The sequence below is a fragment of the Cuculus canorus genome, chromosome 20 (assembly GCF_017976375.1).
Source record: "Cuculus canorus isolate bCucCan1 chromosome 20, bCucCan1.pri, whole genome shotgun sequence".
In the NCBI taxonomy this organism is placed as follows: domain Eukaryota; kingdom Metazoa; phylum Chordata; class Aves; order Cuculiformes; family Cuculidae; genus Cuculus; species Cuculus canorus.
Genome location: NC_071420.1, coordinates 7,017,902 through 7,034,042, shown reverse-complemented (window position 1 = coordinate 7,034,042; position 16,141 = coordinate 7,017,902). Strand labels below are relative to the sequence as shown.

Here is a 16,141-nt window from a genome sequence, read left to right as displayed (position 1 = left end):
TTTGTCCAAACACCCCTTTTTTTTTTCCTTTTATCCAGGAAATATTTTCAGCCCATCAAGCCCCAGCCCGAGCCAGGGTGAGGCGCTGCTCTGCCTGACCGCAGAAGGGCAGCTGAAGTATCAACAGATCCAGTCCTGCTTGGAAAACAAATGCACAGCGATATCCTGAGCGTTAACAAAACGGGTCTGTTTGCAGTCTCCATGGCTTTTTCCATTTTTTTTGTGGTTTTCTTAAAAAAAACACATTGTCTCCCAAAGCTTGCAGCCCCCTCAGCTGTGGCAGTCCTGCCTGGGCTGTCGGCATCGCTCCATCGACTGTGGCTTTCACGCGCAAAGTGTGGGACCCTTCACAGCCGTCCGCGATAGGAATTCAGAGTCACTTAAAGATGGATCTGAGCAGCGGTGAGCGAGGTGGGATTCAGCCGCCCCATTTCATCCCGGCACGCTCAGCTTAGAAGATGACCTGCCCAGCGTTTGCATCCCAGCAGCCCATCCAGGGCAGCTGGGTGGCCCATTTGCCTGTGGCCACCACTTGCAGCTTCGCCCGATCGAATTGCCAGTACTGGTCATCCCGAAAGAAGTAGATGAAGCCATCGCGGTGGGTGAGAGCACCCGCCGTGCCGGGGGGCAAACCCTCCCAGTCCCGCAGGCTGCGGGGGTAGTAGGGCTCCACCCTGAGGGTCTCCTCGCTGACCACAAAGTACTTGGGTCCCTTGAAGAGGACCAGGCGCCGGAGATGCTGGAAGTAGAGCGCGGTGTCGGGGTGCCGCGGGAGGCCGCGGGCGCTGCATTTCTGGGGGAAGCCTGCCTCCAAGGTGGAGCCCGCGTAGCGCCAGCATCGGCCTCCTGGGAAGAGCAGGGGAAAGGGGTTAGAGGGCTCAGCCACAGGACCAGCCTTGCAGCCACGGATGAGCATCCGTGACATCCATCCCACTGGTGGCACAACTGGGCTGCCCCATGGGGACCAGGCTGGGGGAAACTGAGGCACAGGAGCTCAGGAGCTCAAAGGCGTGGAAAGAGACTGCCAGGGACAGAGTAAGGCCAACTTGCTTCCCCACGCTGCTTCCTTACAAACCTCCCTCCCGTTCCTGCAAAGCGCGCAGGACAGACGGACTCAGACCCCTCTAGGATGAGACAACTGAGACCAAGACCACAGCAGCAGGAGTTGTGATTGAAGCCAAGCACTCAGCCATCCCCGCAGTGCCCTGTCCCCACAAAGCAGGCAGACAAAAGCCCCTTTCTGCTTACAAGCTGTGGCCTGACCCAAGCCCCGGGGAGAGCAGGGAGCGGCTGAGGCTGGGGAGGGAGAGGGGCTTTTGGCTCTCACCCAGCTGCAGCAACAAAGCCCCCTTTCTGCCAAGCCAGCAACTGGTTTCCATTAAAAGCTAGGGCTGACCCTGGCGTCTGGGCTGCCTGCTTTGACCTGCCCCTCTCCCCATCTGGCCGTGGGGCACCGCCGGGCAGCCTGCAAATGGCATTTCAGCTCCCATGGGCAGCTCAGCCCCAGGCACGGCACAGGGATCCACGGGCAGCACCAAAACACTGCACTCTTCTCAGCTCCCCTGTGACCACACATTGTCGGGGAGTGTTTTCTCCCCGAGACCCCAGAGGGCTCGATGTAGCTGGGTTTATTCTCAAACACAGGTGAGCACTGCTCTCCTGAATGGGCGAATGGGGAAACTGAGGCACGAGAGAGTGGTACCGTTTGCCAGGGCGACACAACCAAGGCCGTGGGGACAATCTGTGGCAGGTGCCATGTCCAGGGCTCCTGTGGGATTTTGCACAGCTGGGAGCCAGTAATGCCCCAGCTCTGCACTGGGGGAGACAGGGGACACGGGCAGGAGCCGCAGCACCCCGAGGAGAGATGTCCTGCCTGTGTCTCACCTACCTTTGAAGAAGTAAAACTTGCCACTGAGCGGGGACCAGGCGCAGGCGTCGATGCCGGCGGGGAGGCCAGGCCAGCGCGTCTGCAGAGGCCGAGGGTCACTGGCATTGCCACTCACCGGCACCACCCAGTAGTGGCTGCCCTTGAAGATGTAGAGGTTGTGATCCACATCTGCGAGGCAGAAGGAGGGTTGAGGGGTCCTCGGTGAGAAACCTCATCCCGTCTCCCAGCCACTGCTCCCTGTTCCCCTGGTGCAGCTCTGCGGTGCTGCTCGGGTTTGGATAATCCCTTCTGCCTTTCTAGCCACTCTCTTAAGTTTTCATGATTCATTGCCTCCACCCCAGCCCGGAGAGCATAAAAGCTGACCACAGCTCCCACTAAAAGCTCACCTTCCATGGCTGAGCTCCTACAAAAATTAAGCCTTGCCATGGCCCCAGTTTAGGAAGTTTCCCTCCTCCTACCGCACCAGGATATCTCTGTGCCCTCAAGATGTACTCTGTGCTGCAGCAGTGATGTGCATCACCGATGCCACCAGCCCCAGGGGCACCTACGAGGTTGTGGACCAGCCAAATCCACCTTTCCCACCAGTGGAGCTTCTCAGAGCGGGAATGGGCTGCTGCTGGGGCAAGGGGTACGGGGGGTGTGTTTTGGGAGAGGGTTGCACTGGGGATCACCCACCTGCAGTTACGGTGTCGAAGAAAGAGTGGCAGTAATAGGCACTGAGGCTCCTCTGCTGCTGGTCCCCACCATAAAGGTCTGTGCTCCAGTCCTGGAAGTGAGTGAAGACCTTTCCCGGGAGCTGGATGGCTGAGCCCTTGGAGGGTTTCCCTAGGATGGAGCAGGGGGCAGTTGGTTGTGGAGAAGAGGAAGGGAAATGGATTTCCTCAAAGCACTGCAAGAGCACAGGGCTGGGAAGCCATCCCAGGGCTCCAAATATTCCTTGTCCCGCTGTCTGGTTCCTGTTCCCCACTACAAGGTGCTGGCAAAGACCCCCTTGGTAGCTCCTAAAATAAAACATGCACCAGCTTTTCTCTGGTTGCAAATGAGCTGGCAGTAAATCCAAGCTTCCCTGCCCTGGAGGACGTATCCCACGTGTCCTACCCAATCTTCCTCCCCATTCACAAAGCGACGAGGCCCATCCCCATCGAGCACCTTCCATGTTATGTCCCCTTGCAGGGACCTGCTCCCATCCTTGGTTCTCACCCTCCACCCCAGGGAGCAGCGCCAGAGGAACCAAGGGATGCTCAGGGATGCCAGGCTCACCGTACAAGTTCTGGACAGCCAAGATGTCATCCCAGCTGAGGACAAAATCCTTGCTGAGCTTCTTGTAGTAGGGAGACATCAGGGCGCTCTTGACAGCGGAGTGCTCCAGCCCCAGCGTGTGACCGACCTCGTGTGCCACCACGATGAAGAGATTGCGCCCCTTACCGCTGTGCAGCGACCAGCGCTCAGCGCTGTCAAAGTGGGCTTCTCCGCGCCGGGGGAAGAAGGCGTGAGCCAGGGCACCTCCTGGGGACACGAGAGCCATCAGGGACCGCAAGGCAGAAGAGGACCTCAGCTGCAAGCCAAGGGGCTGCGTGCAGCTCTGGTTTGCTAAAACATGCAGCAATTTTAGCTCTTTAGCAGAAAGAACAGCAGCTTCCGCTGAGTGTTTTCCCCCAGCGGGTGCAACCCAAACCAGTTCTGCCTTCTGCTCCAGCAGGGTTTGTCTGCCCTGTGCTTTATGAGTTTGGTTTCTTGCCCCGGGCTCAGGCTGAGGACTGAAGGCACCACAGCGACCCAGTGGGCAAAGGCTCATGGAGAGAGAAAGCCCGAGAGTGTCCGATAGCTGTGCAGGAAAGCTCCTCTGGGAGGAATGAGCCGAGGGCTGGAGGATGCAGTCAGCATGGGGAGGGGGTCCTGAAGGCCACCAGCATAATCCGAGAAGCATCTCAGCTGCTCGCTGGCAGACGGCAGCCGCAGAGTGAGGATCCCAAATTCTTTGTTAGAGGGATTGGCAGGGCACAGCCTCACCTCCATCACCCCCAGCCCATCGCCACCCCAGCCCTCCCCGTTGCCGGGGAAGAGCCCGCGTTGTAAAAGAGAAGCTTACAAGGGGGAAGCGACCAGCACCTGGTCCATCGAAGGCGTTGTTGAGTCCATCGTTGTGGTCCCCGTGGAAGAAGGTCAGGCGGATGTCAGCTGGGCCATCTTGCGCCTCCCAAAACACCAGCGAGGACACGTTGCTCCAGAGCTCGAAGGCAGCTTTCACGGCCAGGCGCACCTCGCGCTGCGGCAGGTAGGACGGCCAGTTCACCACCCGGTAGGTCAGGTGCCGCTTGTACCACCTCCCGCCTGCAAGAGCGGCCAGCACAGCACGATGACAGGGACTTGCTCTTCCACCCAGGGGTCTTGGGTGGAGGAAAGCTTCCAGGTGCTGAGAAATGCCATGGCTTTCCAAAGCTGAAAGTCAACCCAGCTGTCCCACCAGCAGGCTTGGCACCTGCACTGGGAGCAGGACTACGCTTTTTACCAGTTTTAAGGTCGCCCTGACCATTCCTACCTGCAGAAGTTGTTGCCTGCCCTGGGAATATCCCAGTGAGGAAAAACGACTGCTCACCATTCATTTTAAAAGCATCGTTTTCCCATCGCCAAGGATCTTACTGCCCATGGCTTCCTTGAAAGCTCGGTCCTTTCAGGGGTGACAGTTTTGAGGCTCAGAAAGAGGTGGATGTGCCGGACCCCATCCCGCACTGGGAGCCAATCTCCACTGCTGGGCAGGGACCGACTCTGGGAGCAGCGGGAGGCACGGTTGCCCTCCTCAGCCCTGCACTGGCCACTGCTGATGGGCTAACCCAGCTGGGAGCCAAAGCTCAGCCAGGGTTGGTTTTTGCCCACGCACCAGGGTGTGAGTGTTGCCTGCAGCTGGTGAGACGATGGACACGGCAGCTGCCCAGCAAGGATCCCACTGGGAGAGGGGTGGATAACAAAGCACTTTGCTGGCTCAGCTGCAGCAGCTTCCTGCTTCAAGCAGGACAAACAGCCAACTTAGCACAAAGCCGCTGGCCTTCCTGGCCACTGCCGCCAGCCGCGTGGGCACTGATCCGGCATCACTCCCATTCCTGCTTGCATGAGGGACGTGCTGGCACCAAGCCACTGGAGCAATAACCGGTGCCACACAGAGCCCTTCTCCGCTTGGGTTCAGAGCATGTCTTGCCACCCATGGTCCATGATCACCGAAAGGGAGCCCCATGAGTTGCAGGGCACAGGCTGCTCCTGCTGCATCTGCCCCTTCCTGCCCCGGCACAGAGCCCCTCTGCCCGCAGCGCCGGGCTCTGGAGGAAAGCTGGAGGCAGGAGGTGGCCGGTGGGGCTGTCTCTTGGGACCATCCATCTCCAGCCCTGCCAGATGCAGAGGCAGCCTGACACGGCACACAGCCCGCCCTTCATCTCGCCTTCGTTTTTCCCATGTCCTAAGCGCAGCTGGCCCCAGCCCTCTTGCTCTCTAGGAATCCAGTTACTCATCCACAAGCCCAAGAGACAGCTCATGAGGCCAAATCCTGGATAAAAAGGAGGAAGAAAGGTTGCTTGGAGCAGAGTTAAACCTCTTAATGTGGGTGAAATCACTCCCCGTGGCCAGGGAGCTCAGCACCAGCAGGTTTTGTGGTTGTTGCTGGGTGACTGACAGGCGCTGGACTCTCCAGGCTCAGCAGAGCCCCTGCCCTCCAGATCGTGCCACCACATCCATGCCCAGGGCCACAGTGGCCCAAGAGCTCCCTTGGAGTTGTCCAGGCTCCCTCGACAGCAGTAAAACCACCCTAGAGAACTGAATTTCCCCATGAGTGAGAGCTGTCTCTCTCTAATCATTGCTGACATCGAGCCATACAGAACAAATAAAGACATTTAAAAATAAAGCGGTGCAAAGCTCAGTTGGGTCCTGGGATGGATGCTGTGCCAGCAGGGCTGCACTTCCCACCCATGGAAGAACCTCCAGAAGCCAGGATGGAAGAGATGAACTCTCAGCATCCCAGAAACCCACACCCCACTGGGATCCCCAGCATCAGTGCTCACCGTGCTGCGTGGTGCGCCTGCGGCGCCGGGCGGCAGGAACTCGGCGTGCCCACACAGCGCGGCTCTCCCCGTCACCCGTGCCACAGCGGGGCAGAGCCATCTGATGGAGCGTGGGAGCATCCAGAATCCCGCTGAGCGGGAGGTGGGTCACCCACTGGAAGTCCCTGGAAAAGGAAGGGAGATGTCAGCACCTGCACACAAAGCCCTGAGGATTTCAGTTATGTTCGTGCTGGGTGTTTGACCTGAGCCAGCGAGCTTCACGTGCCGCCTTCAGGAATGTAGGCAGGTGATAAAGCAAGGATTTGCCTCTGCAACCACATGTGGTCAGCGAGCCGTCTCCAAGCAGGGCAAAACTAGACAGGGGAGCCTGGAAACCACATTTTCCAGTTTTTAACCCCAGTTGTTTGACTTTGCTCATGACTTTGCCCTGGGTCAGGCCAGGGATGCTCCCAGAGCCAATGCGATCTGCATAGAGAAGTCCAAGCAGGGGCTGTCAGCTCGGCCCCCTGACATCTCCCAGCCACCCCCAACCTCAGCCTCGACACAGATATTATTGTAAGGGCAGCACCGGGCCATAAAAGGCAAATAAAACAGCGCAGTGAGGCACAGGCTGCCAGCAGCCGGCATCCAGCTGCGGGAGCTGGAAACGGACCGGCGCTCCCAAAAAGGACCAGTTGTGCTTTATCATTGGATCATGAGAGAGAGAGCCCTCGGCTGCAAAAAGACCCCAGACACTGACAGCTCCCCGACAGCTGGAGCTGCTGCTTTTCTGCAGTGCTTTAAATAAAAGGCTCATACCTCACCGCCTCCGTGAACTCGGCGGGGCTGTGTGTGCTGGCCCCCGGCTCGCTGAAGTATCCGTATTTCTCCAGGAACAGCTGCAAGAAGAGACAAGGGAGAGCGTGCAGCTCAGAGCACGGGAAGGCGTTCGCACGTGTTGGCTTGGGAGGGGGTGGGAAAGAAGGAGCTGCGGTGGGAAACACCGCAGCAAACCCAGGCTGTGCAGAAATGCCCAATTATTTTTCTCCTTTGACCTCAGCACCCCAAGCAGCTGCACCTCCCACCGGTGCCAAGCCAACACGGTCCATATATTTGCATTACAGGACTTGGGAAAAGCTTGACTAAGCCCATCATTTTTGATGGCTTCAGGGTTTTTGGCAGCAACACAATGGAGCCATAGGAGGAAACATTGCTATCAACAGATCAAAACAACCCTGCTGCCATGTCATCCGCAGCCAGAGGCGACCAAACCCGCTCCGATCTCCTTCTGATCTCCTCGGATGGATTGAGGCAATGGTGAAAATAAAGGCTAAAGTGCTGTGGACACGAGTGGGGTGGGGTGAGATGGGGTCAGGCTGCAGCCAGCCCCGCGCAGGATGTGCTGCCGTAAAGCAGAGGGACTCTGGGGGCGATCTGCTCTGCCAAACCATTCTTTTTCTTATCGGCCATTTACATGGATGGAGATTGTCGCTCTGAACTTGCTCCAACACATAAATTGCAGGCTAAAGAAAATAAACGGCCTCCCTCTGCCCAGCCTGCGCCCCAGCTTTTGGAGACGCCAAGAGCCACAGTGGCAGGAACGCTCCACGCCCGCCTTCCCCAGCGCCGGGGATGTCTGCAGAAGACAAAAAAGCCACACAGCATCTTGTTAGTGCTACAGAAGCGGAGTCAAAGTAAAGAGGAATTAAAATTGAAAGTGGCTGCTTCCTTTCCTGCGTCCCAGAGGAGAGGAGGGCTGAGCATCAGGAGTGCCATGGCCTGCCCTGAGTCAGCCCAGCTGCTGCCCAATGGAAAAACACGCGCTTCCAAAGCTTCTTCCCTGCCTGCTTGTCTCAGGGCAGGGAGAGGAGGAGGATAGTGTTAACTTGCACTCGATGCTACTCCTGAGCATCCACCCCTGGCGGGCAATCCAGTCCCTGCTGTGCCCCTGCGGAGGTGGCAGCATCCATCCTGGACACGGGTAGCTCCCAGCTGGCCACGCTTTGCCTGGTGCCCGGCAAGATACGGCACCCCAGGCTGTGCCAGGGCCTCTGCCTTTGCACCTCATAGAATCATAGAATCACTAGGTTGGAAAAGACCTCTTGGATCATCGAGTCCAACCATTCCTGTCGACCACTAAACCATGTCCCTGAGCACCTCATCTACCCATCTTTTAAATAGCTCCAGGGATGGTGACTCCACCACCTCCCTGGGCAGCCTCTGCCAGTGCCCCATGACCCTTTCTGTGAACATTTTTTCCTGCTATCCAGCCAGAACCTCCCCTGGTGCAGCTTGAGGCCATTCCCCTTGTCCTGTCCCCTGTCACCTGGGAGAAGAGCCCAGCTCCCTCCTCTCCACAACCTCCTTTCAGGGAGCTGTAGACAGCAATGAGGTCTCCCCTCAGCCTTCTCTTCTCAAGGCTAAACAACGCCAGCTCTCTCAGCCGCTCCTCAGACTTGTTCTCCAGCCCCTTCACCCAACCCTCCCCCTGCCCTTAGCAGTCATCTTCATGCCAGCCCCAAACACGCCACCCTCGGCATCCGCCACCTCCCTGCAGCAGGGTGGGCACTTTCCACGTGCTCTCTGCTCACTCCTCGCCTTCAGGGAGTGGTGAACCCTCTCCACTGCCTTCCCAGACCTCATCTCCTCTGGCAGGCGCCGATTTCCCTTCCACCCCTTGTACAAGGAGGATCCTCAACCGGTGGCAGCGTGGTAAGGACCGGCACAGCTTCCAGCCGGGCTGTGCTCTGCATTCAGCCCCAGCCAAGAAGTCTGGCCGTGTTTCCCACGTTTACCAGCGGCGTTGGCGGGAGGGAGCAGCATCCTGGAGCAGCTCAGGCTGCGTGACCAGGACAAGCCAGACGCTGCGCACCTGGCCCCAGTGAGTCAGGATAAATCAGGCGTGAGTAAGAGTTATACCAGCAGGAAAGAGAATCTCTTTGTCTGCCAGGCGAGGCCACAACACCTCTGCCCACAGATGGACCATGCAGCCTCGGGATGCTCACGAAGGGAAGGAGCCTCCCATGGACAGGGCGGCAGGAAGGTTTGGTAGCTCTCAAAGAACAGCCTGGAGGGGGCAAGGTATCTGTCCCTCTTTCTTAGTGGTGGTTTATAATGTTCTCCTCCAGAATGAGAACACCACCAGCGTGGATGTGGGGATCCCCAGCGGTTACATCACCACAGACAAATGCAAGCAAAGCATCCAGACAAAGTCCCAGCGCTCAAATCATGGCATGGTCTAAACCTTTTCTACCACAGTTTTGCTTTCACTCAGCATCTAAAACATAACAACTTGAAGCTGTTTTCTCCCCTGCAACCGAACACAATCCCATTCTTAAAGCATGAAAACGGTTTTTTCTCTGCTATGATCTCATGAAGGCTTGGAGCCCCATCTGGACACGTCAGGGTGCATGGCAAGAAACCAAACCACTACCACAGCAGCTGCTCTTGAATGGCACCAAAATGCGCACAGGCACTGGCTTTTTTATTCCTGTCCAGATCTCCTTGAGCATTGCAAGTCCAACCAAAGCAGCAGCTTCCCTGGAGTTTCTTGTGTGTCGCGTTGAGGTTCTCACACACCGGCTCTCAGGCTGCAAAACCACCAGGAGAAATTTGATGATGTTTTCTAGACATGGCCATTGTGAGCTCCAGGAGATGCTCATCATGGAAACACGGAGCCACAGGAGAGGGACATGCTGCCCCTCCACTGCGAGGCATCAGACAGCACAGTACACAAAGTCCCCTGCACAAGAGACTTTTCAGGGCTGCAGCGGAACCCAAGAGCCCCGTGGTACGGTGTCCTGTGCCCAAACCAGTGCTCAAGATCCTCTCTGGCACTGCCCATGCCCTGCACACCCCCAGGAGCAGCCTGGCTCGGGCAGGGCTGGGTGGGAGCCAGCCCCAGCCCACTAAACCTCTCCAGAGGCTGCCAGGCAAAGCCTGTCCGAGCTGGGAAAGATCCCTTCCTCCTGCCCCAGACGGGGAAATGCTCTTTTCCAGACAATGGGAAGAGAAAAACAGCAGGAAACCAAAAGCTAAGCATTAATACGAAATATTCCCGGCTCCCCCGCCACACGAGGGAGGGAGAAGAGGGAAGGTCTGGCTGCTCGGGAGCCAGTGCCGGGGCAGCGAAAGCCTTCGGGGCTGGAACAGGGACAGCAGGAGGGTGGCCTGGGGGAGACAGAGGGGTCCATCCCATCGCAGAACTCCGATGAGAAGCTGGTCACAAGACTGGAAATCACCTCTGCTGAGACCTAGAGCCAAGGAAACACCTTGCCCACGACCGCAGGCATTCCAAGTGGAAGACGGCCAACAGCAAATACAATCAGATCTCCCTCCTTGGAAACTGGGATGACAAGAGTGCAGAGACAGCAGCTCTGGTCCCGCCTGCCCTCCCCTCCAGACACTCAGCTTCTGGCACCTTTCCACCAGTTAAGGATGAGAGAAGCCTTACGCTGGGCTCCCATCGACCACGGTCCCGTCTGCTCTGCCTGGATACAACCCCCCTTGGCTCCATCCCCCAGTTGCGGAGGGAAGCGATCCCACCCTGCTGAAGGGGCAGGCATTCTGTGCTGCAGTTACAGGGGATGCCAGCTGCAAGCTGCACCTCCAAGGTCTATTTTTTCCTTAGGCAGGAGATGACAGCAGCCAGTGAGCCAAGGTGGGTCCTTGGCCCTGGAGCCCAGCAGCCCCAGGCTCCATCCTGCAGCCATTCATCGCCAAGACAGACACAGGGGAGGGTGCAGCTGCTGCTTTTCAGCCTCAGTTTCCCCCCACAGCACAGACACTGGGGGAGCTGAGCCCTGGGACGAGCACGTTTTGGCACGGATGCAGAAAGAGGGTCACCGCCTCTGGAGCGCTGTCTTTGGGAGAGGTCAAGACATTGAAAACTGCTCGTTTCTTTTCGCTCTCCCGAGCCGCATTCCCGCCTGCAGTCGCAAACCCTTAGGCAGAGTCGTGTCTCATTTGTTTAAGTGTGTGTATAAGTATCTATATAAATATTATAGAGAGAGAGACACACAAGAAGGGCCATTAGCAAGCACAGAGCTCTGTTGTCATCCTGCTGAAAAGACAGCAAAACCTCAGCTAATTCTGCGTGCTAACGACGGAGGCTGATTAAAACCCTAAGCCTCATCTCTTGGCTGTGTTGCTCCCTTGCTGTGCCTAATCTGACCCTGAAGGAATCTCCTTTCCCAGCCACCCCTTTGGAAAATCTGCTTTAGCAACAAATTATCTACTTGCCACTGAAGATGTGGAGCTGGGGAAATACAGCCCCCAGCATCTTTTAAGCTCCTTTAGCTTTCACGCTGGATCTTGCGGAGCTGGGAAGCAGCAGGTTCAGCTGAGCCCCTCCTGGTTCAGAAACCCACACACCTTCCAGCCGCTGAGCCGGAGGCAGCTCCCTGGGATGCTATGGGACAGGAGCAGAAAATACCACACCTGAAAGGAAACAAATGCCGTGAAATGTGCTGGGCTTGGTGCCGTCTCTGCTTGCTTGTGTGTCAGACACAGGAATAACTCACCAGCAACGACTACAATCCATCCCTACCTTTGAAACCCGCTCACAGCTTTGCCCAGTTCCCCCACGCCAGTCCCCAGCTCTGGCAGCATCGAAGCTTCCGAATGCAACCCAAAGCACATGGGGAAGACAGGGGAAAACATCGTGCCTGGGCAAACCTTCCCCTGCGAATGCCACAGCAGCAGACAAACAAGTTTGGTCACGCAGACCAGTTGTGCTTTCACATCTAAGGAGAGAAAGGAGGCAAGATGCTCGGCTCCGTCAGGGTGGGAACTGGGGTGAAGGCGACGTGCCCGCTCCCAACGCCACCATCCCAGCCCGGCAGGCGTTATTTGCTGTAACAAGCAGAGATTGTTCGGGGGAGCCAGGAAGGACACCGGCTGCTCTTGCTGGGGTGACTCAGGGGATGTGAATCACCCCGGGCACCGCGGGTGCCTTGGAGCCACCCGCCACATCCCCATTACCATCACGACTCTCTCCGTTTCCATTCCCAGTTTTTCTCAAATGTCTAACCCGATTTTCTCCCCGCTGCAGCAGACCTGTAGCTCCTCACACGGATCATGGCAGGGATTATATCGCCCTTTTCCCCGCCAGTGCTCGGCCAGGCTCCTCACGCGCGGCTCAGGGCGAGGTCTCACGTGTTTTACCCAATTCCCTGGGATCAGGAGCCGCGGGCATCGCCACCCACCCAACCCAGCCAGGGATCAGCCCTGCCCAGCTACAACCCGCAGTGGATCTCCTCTCCGGAGCCTGCGGATCACAGGCTGATTGGACAGATAAATGGTTCAAACTCAATTCCCAAATTTTTCTTTTTCTTTTTTTTTCCTTTTCCTTTTTTTTTTGAGCAGCGATTGATACAAACACAGTGAAAACAAGGGCCCAGGGCAGGAAAACAACACCGCTGGGTGTTTTCTCAGCCTTTCACATCTGAGTTTACACAACTCCTTGTCGCTGACTGTGGCCAGTTTAAAGCAATAACAAAGCTCGGGAGGCAAAGCCCGGCCGTGGTCTGAGCACCGAGAGGAGCCAAATCTGTTTGACGGCAGGCGAGAACATCATCTTCCTCTTAAAAGCAAAATTGCCCGCTTGGATCATCCAGACCAGCTTTCTTACCCCAGTCTCTGCATATTTCCATTGTGTACATCATCCCAAAGCACATCGTCCTGGAGAAACTGAGGCAGGGAGACAGGAAAGTCCCTCCCCAGCTCCCCTCTCCTGGGATGCACCACAATTCTACAACCTTTAAAGGCTCTCACTCCCAGTGAGCTGGTTTTCTTTTTAAAGTGAATTTTAAATTATTGATTTTTCTGAGCATTGGGAGTCTTTCACATCTATTTTCCTCCAGGTGGCAGGAAACACACGTGCGCGCTGGGACAAGCAGTGCATAAATCATCTCTTCCAAACAGCCCCTCCCAGCATCAGAAGCCCATCCATCAAAACGAGCCCCTCAACATTTATGTCCACTTTTTGTCTTGGAGGATGTGAAAAATCCCAATTAATCCATCAGGATTCAGTGGGCTTTTAACATCAAACATCTGTGCAAATGCACACAGGATTGATACCTAAACAAGAACAACATCTCTAGTGTTTCCCATTGAAAACAAAAGGGAACGGATGGTGGCACAGCACAACAGTGAGATGAGGACAAACAGGAGAGACCCAAACAGAGGCGACGGGGCAGCCCTGGTGAGAGGTGGGGAGAGGAAAGATCGGCTTTGGTCCCATCCTAATTTGCTGGGAGATGGGAAGGTTTCCTACTGTGAGGCTTCTATTGTCGGAGCACTATGGAAGGGTGGCTTTGCAGCTGAACATCACCCGTGGGGCCACAGCTCCTCACGCAGCATCCCTGCGTGCACCCCTGGGCACTCTGAGCACCAACCTATGGCACGAACACGAATGCCTGTGCCACACACGCCTCTGTCCCGGCCGCAGTACCAGCGCGTGGGCACAAAGCCGGCACGCACACGCCTGCACACGCCGGGCTCGCCCTTGCCATCCCCGAGCTCACGCCTGCGCCGTGCACACACGTCAGCATCCACAGCAGAGCTGCAGCGCAGGATGCACGAGGAGGGCACCGTGGGCACACAGCTGGGTGTGGGGGAACTCGGGCAGGCGTGCACACCTGTGGCTCGGGCACACACCTATGGATTGGGCACACACCTATGGATTGGGCACACACACCTATGGCTTAGGCAGACACCTGCAGACCAGGCACACATCTGTGGATTAGGCACACAACTACAGATCGGGCACACACACACCTATGGCTTAGGCAGACACTTGCAGATTGGTCACACCCCTATAGCTCAGGCACACACCTCTATAGCTCTGGCAGACACCTATAGCTCAGGCACACACCCCTATAGCTCGGGTACACACCTATAGCTCTGGCACACACTCCCACAGCTCAGGCATACACCCCTATAGCTCTGGCAGACCCCTATAGCTCAGGCAGACACCTATAGCTCTGGCACACCGCTATAGCTCTGGCAGACACCCATAGCTCTGGCACACACCCCTATAGCTCAGGTACACCCCTATAGCTCTGGCACACACCCCTATAGCTCTGGCACACACCCCTATAGCTCTGGCACACACCCCTATAGCTCTGGCACACTCCTATAGCTCAGGCACACACCTATAGCTCTGGCACACCCCTATAGCTCAGGCACTCACTCCTATAGCTCTGGTACACCCCTATATCTCTGGCAGATACCTACAACTCTGGCACACTCCTATAGCTCAGGCACACCCCTATAGCTCTGGCAGATCCCTACAACTCTGGCACACCGCTATAGCTCTGGCACTCACCCCTATAGCTCAGGCACTCACCCCTATAGCTCAGGCACACCGCTACAGCTCCGGCACATGGCTCTACTATAGGTCACCCCCCCGCTCAGCCGCCGGGGCAGTCTCTGCCCGCACGGGCGCTGCAGGACGGCCGCGCCCCCCCCGCTCCCGGTCCGCTCCTACCTCCGCCTCCCGGTGCCGCGGGGCCGCGGGTCGGGGCTGCGCCCCCGCCAGCAGCGCCAGCGCCAGCGCCGAGACCCGCAGCGCTGCCATCGCCCGACCCGCACCGGCACCGGCGGACCCGCCCGGGGGCGGCCCCGGCCCGCCCAGCCCCGCCGGGGGACGGGCTGCCGCCGCTCCTCCGGCCCCGCAGCCCCGGCGCTCGCCCAGCCCTCCCCGAGGCGCCCGAGAGCGGATCCCGCTGGGAACCGGGGAAGCGCTAGGTTGGAAAAGACCCTTGAGACAGATCATCGGGGCGAACCGCGCCTCAACACCGCCGAAACGCATCAATTGACTCTGCTGTGCAGCACTGCTGCTCCCCTCATCCCTTCTCCCCTCATCACTGACCCCCCAAACTCAGCTCCCCTCATCTCGGGCCCCTCATCCCTGCTCCCCTCATCAACGCTCCCCTCATGCCCACCCTTCAAACCCTGCTCCCCTCATCTCTGCTCCCTTCATCCCCGATCCCTTCATCCCTTACCCCTTCATTCCTGGTCCCCTCACCTCTGCTCCCTTCATCCCTGCTCCCCTCACCCCCGACCCCTCAAACCCTGCTCCCTTCATCCCCGATCCCTTCATCCCTTCACCCCTTCTCCCCTCATCCCTGACCCCCCAAACCCAGCTCTCCTCATCCCGGACCCCTCATCCCTGCTCCCCTCATCCCCACTCCCCTCATCAATGCATCCCTCACGTCCAACCCCTCAAACCCTGCTCCCCTCACCTCCACTCCCTTCATCCCTGCTCCCCTCACCCCCGACCCCTCAAACCCTGCTCCTTTCATCCCTTACCCCTTCATTCCTGCTCCCCTCTCCTCTGCTCCCTTCATCCCTGTTCTCATCCCTTATCCCCTCACCCCTGCTCCCTTCATCCCTGCTCCCTTCATCCCTTACCCCTTCATTCCTGCTCCCCTCACACCTTTGCTCCCTTCATCCCTGCTCTCCTCATCCCTGCTCCCCTCACCCCTGACCCCTCAAACCCTGCTCCCCTCATCCCCAATCCATTCATCCCTTCATCCCTGCTCCACTCATCCCTTACCCCTTCATCCCTGCTCCCCTCATCCCTTGCTCACTCACCCCATCCATCCCGGAGCAGTACAGGCAGTGGCCATGCAGGATGTGTCCCCATGGGTGCCATCATCTCCCCGGGTGGGCTGCGGTGCTGGGACGAAGCCTCTGCTGGCGGCAGCTGCCACGCTTGGGCTCTGCCCCATTCAAAACTGAGGAAAAGAGGAGAAAGCAATTCCAATTGTTCTAAACTCGTGTTCACCTGTGGTCCAGAGCAGGCGGATGCAGAGCGGACGCGGATGCAGAGGTCCCGCCGACCACCGCCAGCACCAACCCTGAGCGCAGCAGAGCGGGAGCTGCATGAGCAACACCTCTCCTTCTCAGGGTCTGGTTAAAAACCACCGCACACCTCAACCTTTACGAAACAACCCCCCACGCGGGGCTGTTGGCTTGTGCCGTTTATGCTTAAGTTTCCCTCCTGGATGAGGGATGGGATCACCCGTGGGTAAGAGCAGGGAATTCACCTCCCGCGGCCCCACAGCTCTCCCGCAGTCGGACACGGCCGATGCTCTCGTGGTTCCCAGTGACAAGGTAGCAGCTCTCTTTAGCCCCCGCAGTATTTTGGTTGACTGTTTTGTTTTGACTAAAGCAAAAGGATGTTTTGATTCAGGGGGAAAAAATAGGATGCGACTTCTTC

The 16,141-nt window shown here is 57.6% G+C and overlaps 1 protein-coding gene across 2 annotated transcripts; it reads right to left on the bottom strand.

The window, feature by feature from the left end:
• Positions 1-234: 234 nt before the first annotated feature.
• On the bottom strand, positions 235-15,637 carry MMP28 (matrix metallopeptidase 28). Of its 2 annotated transcripts, none has more exons than XM_054085297.1 (8): positions 15,514-15,637; positions 6,733-6,812; positions 5,935-6,098; positions 3,998-4,219; positions 3,149-3,394; positions 2,564-2,713; positions 1,889-2,056; positions 235-846 (listed from the first exon to the last, which is right to left on the bottom strand). In XM_054085297.1, the coding sequence occupies exons 1-8, from the start codon at positions 15,520-15,522 to the stop codon at positions 452-454; spliced, it is 1,434 nt and encodes a 477-aa protein (XP_053941272.1). In that variant the 5' UTR covers positions 15,523-15,637; the 3' UTR covers positions 235-451. The 2 variants fall into 2 exon arrangements, with proteins under 2 accessions (XP_053941272.1, XP_053941271.1); XM_054085296.1 differs by lacking the exon at positions 15,514-15,637 and adding an exon at positions 14,405-14,545.
• Between the last annotated feature and the right edge of the window lie 504 nt (positions 15,638-16,141).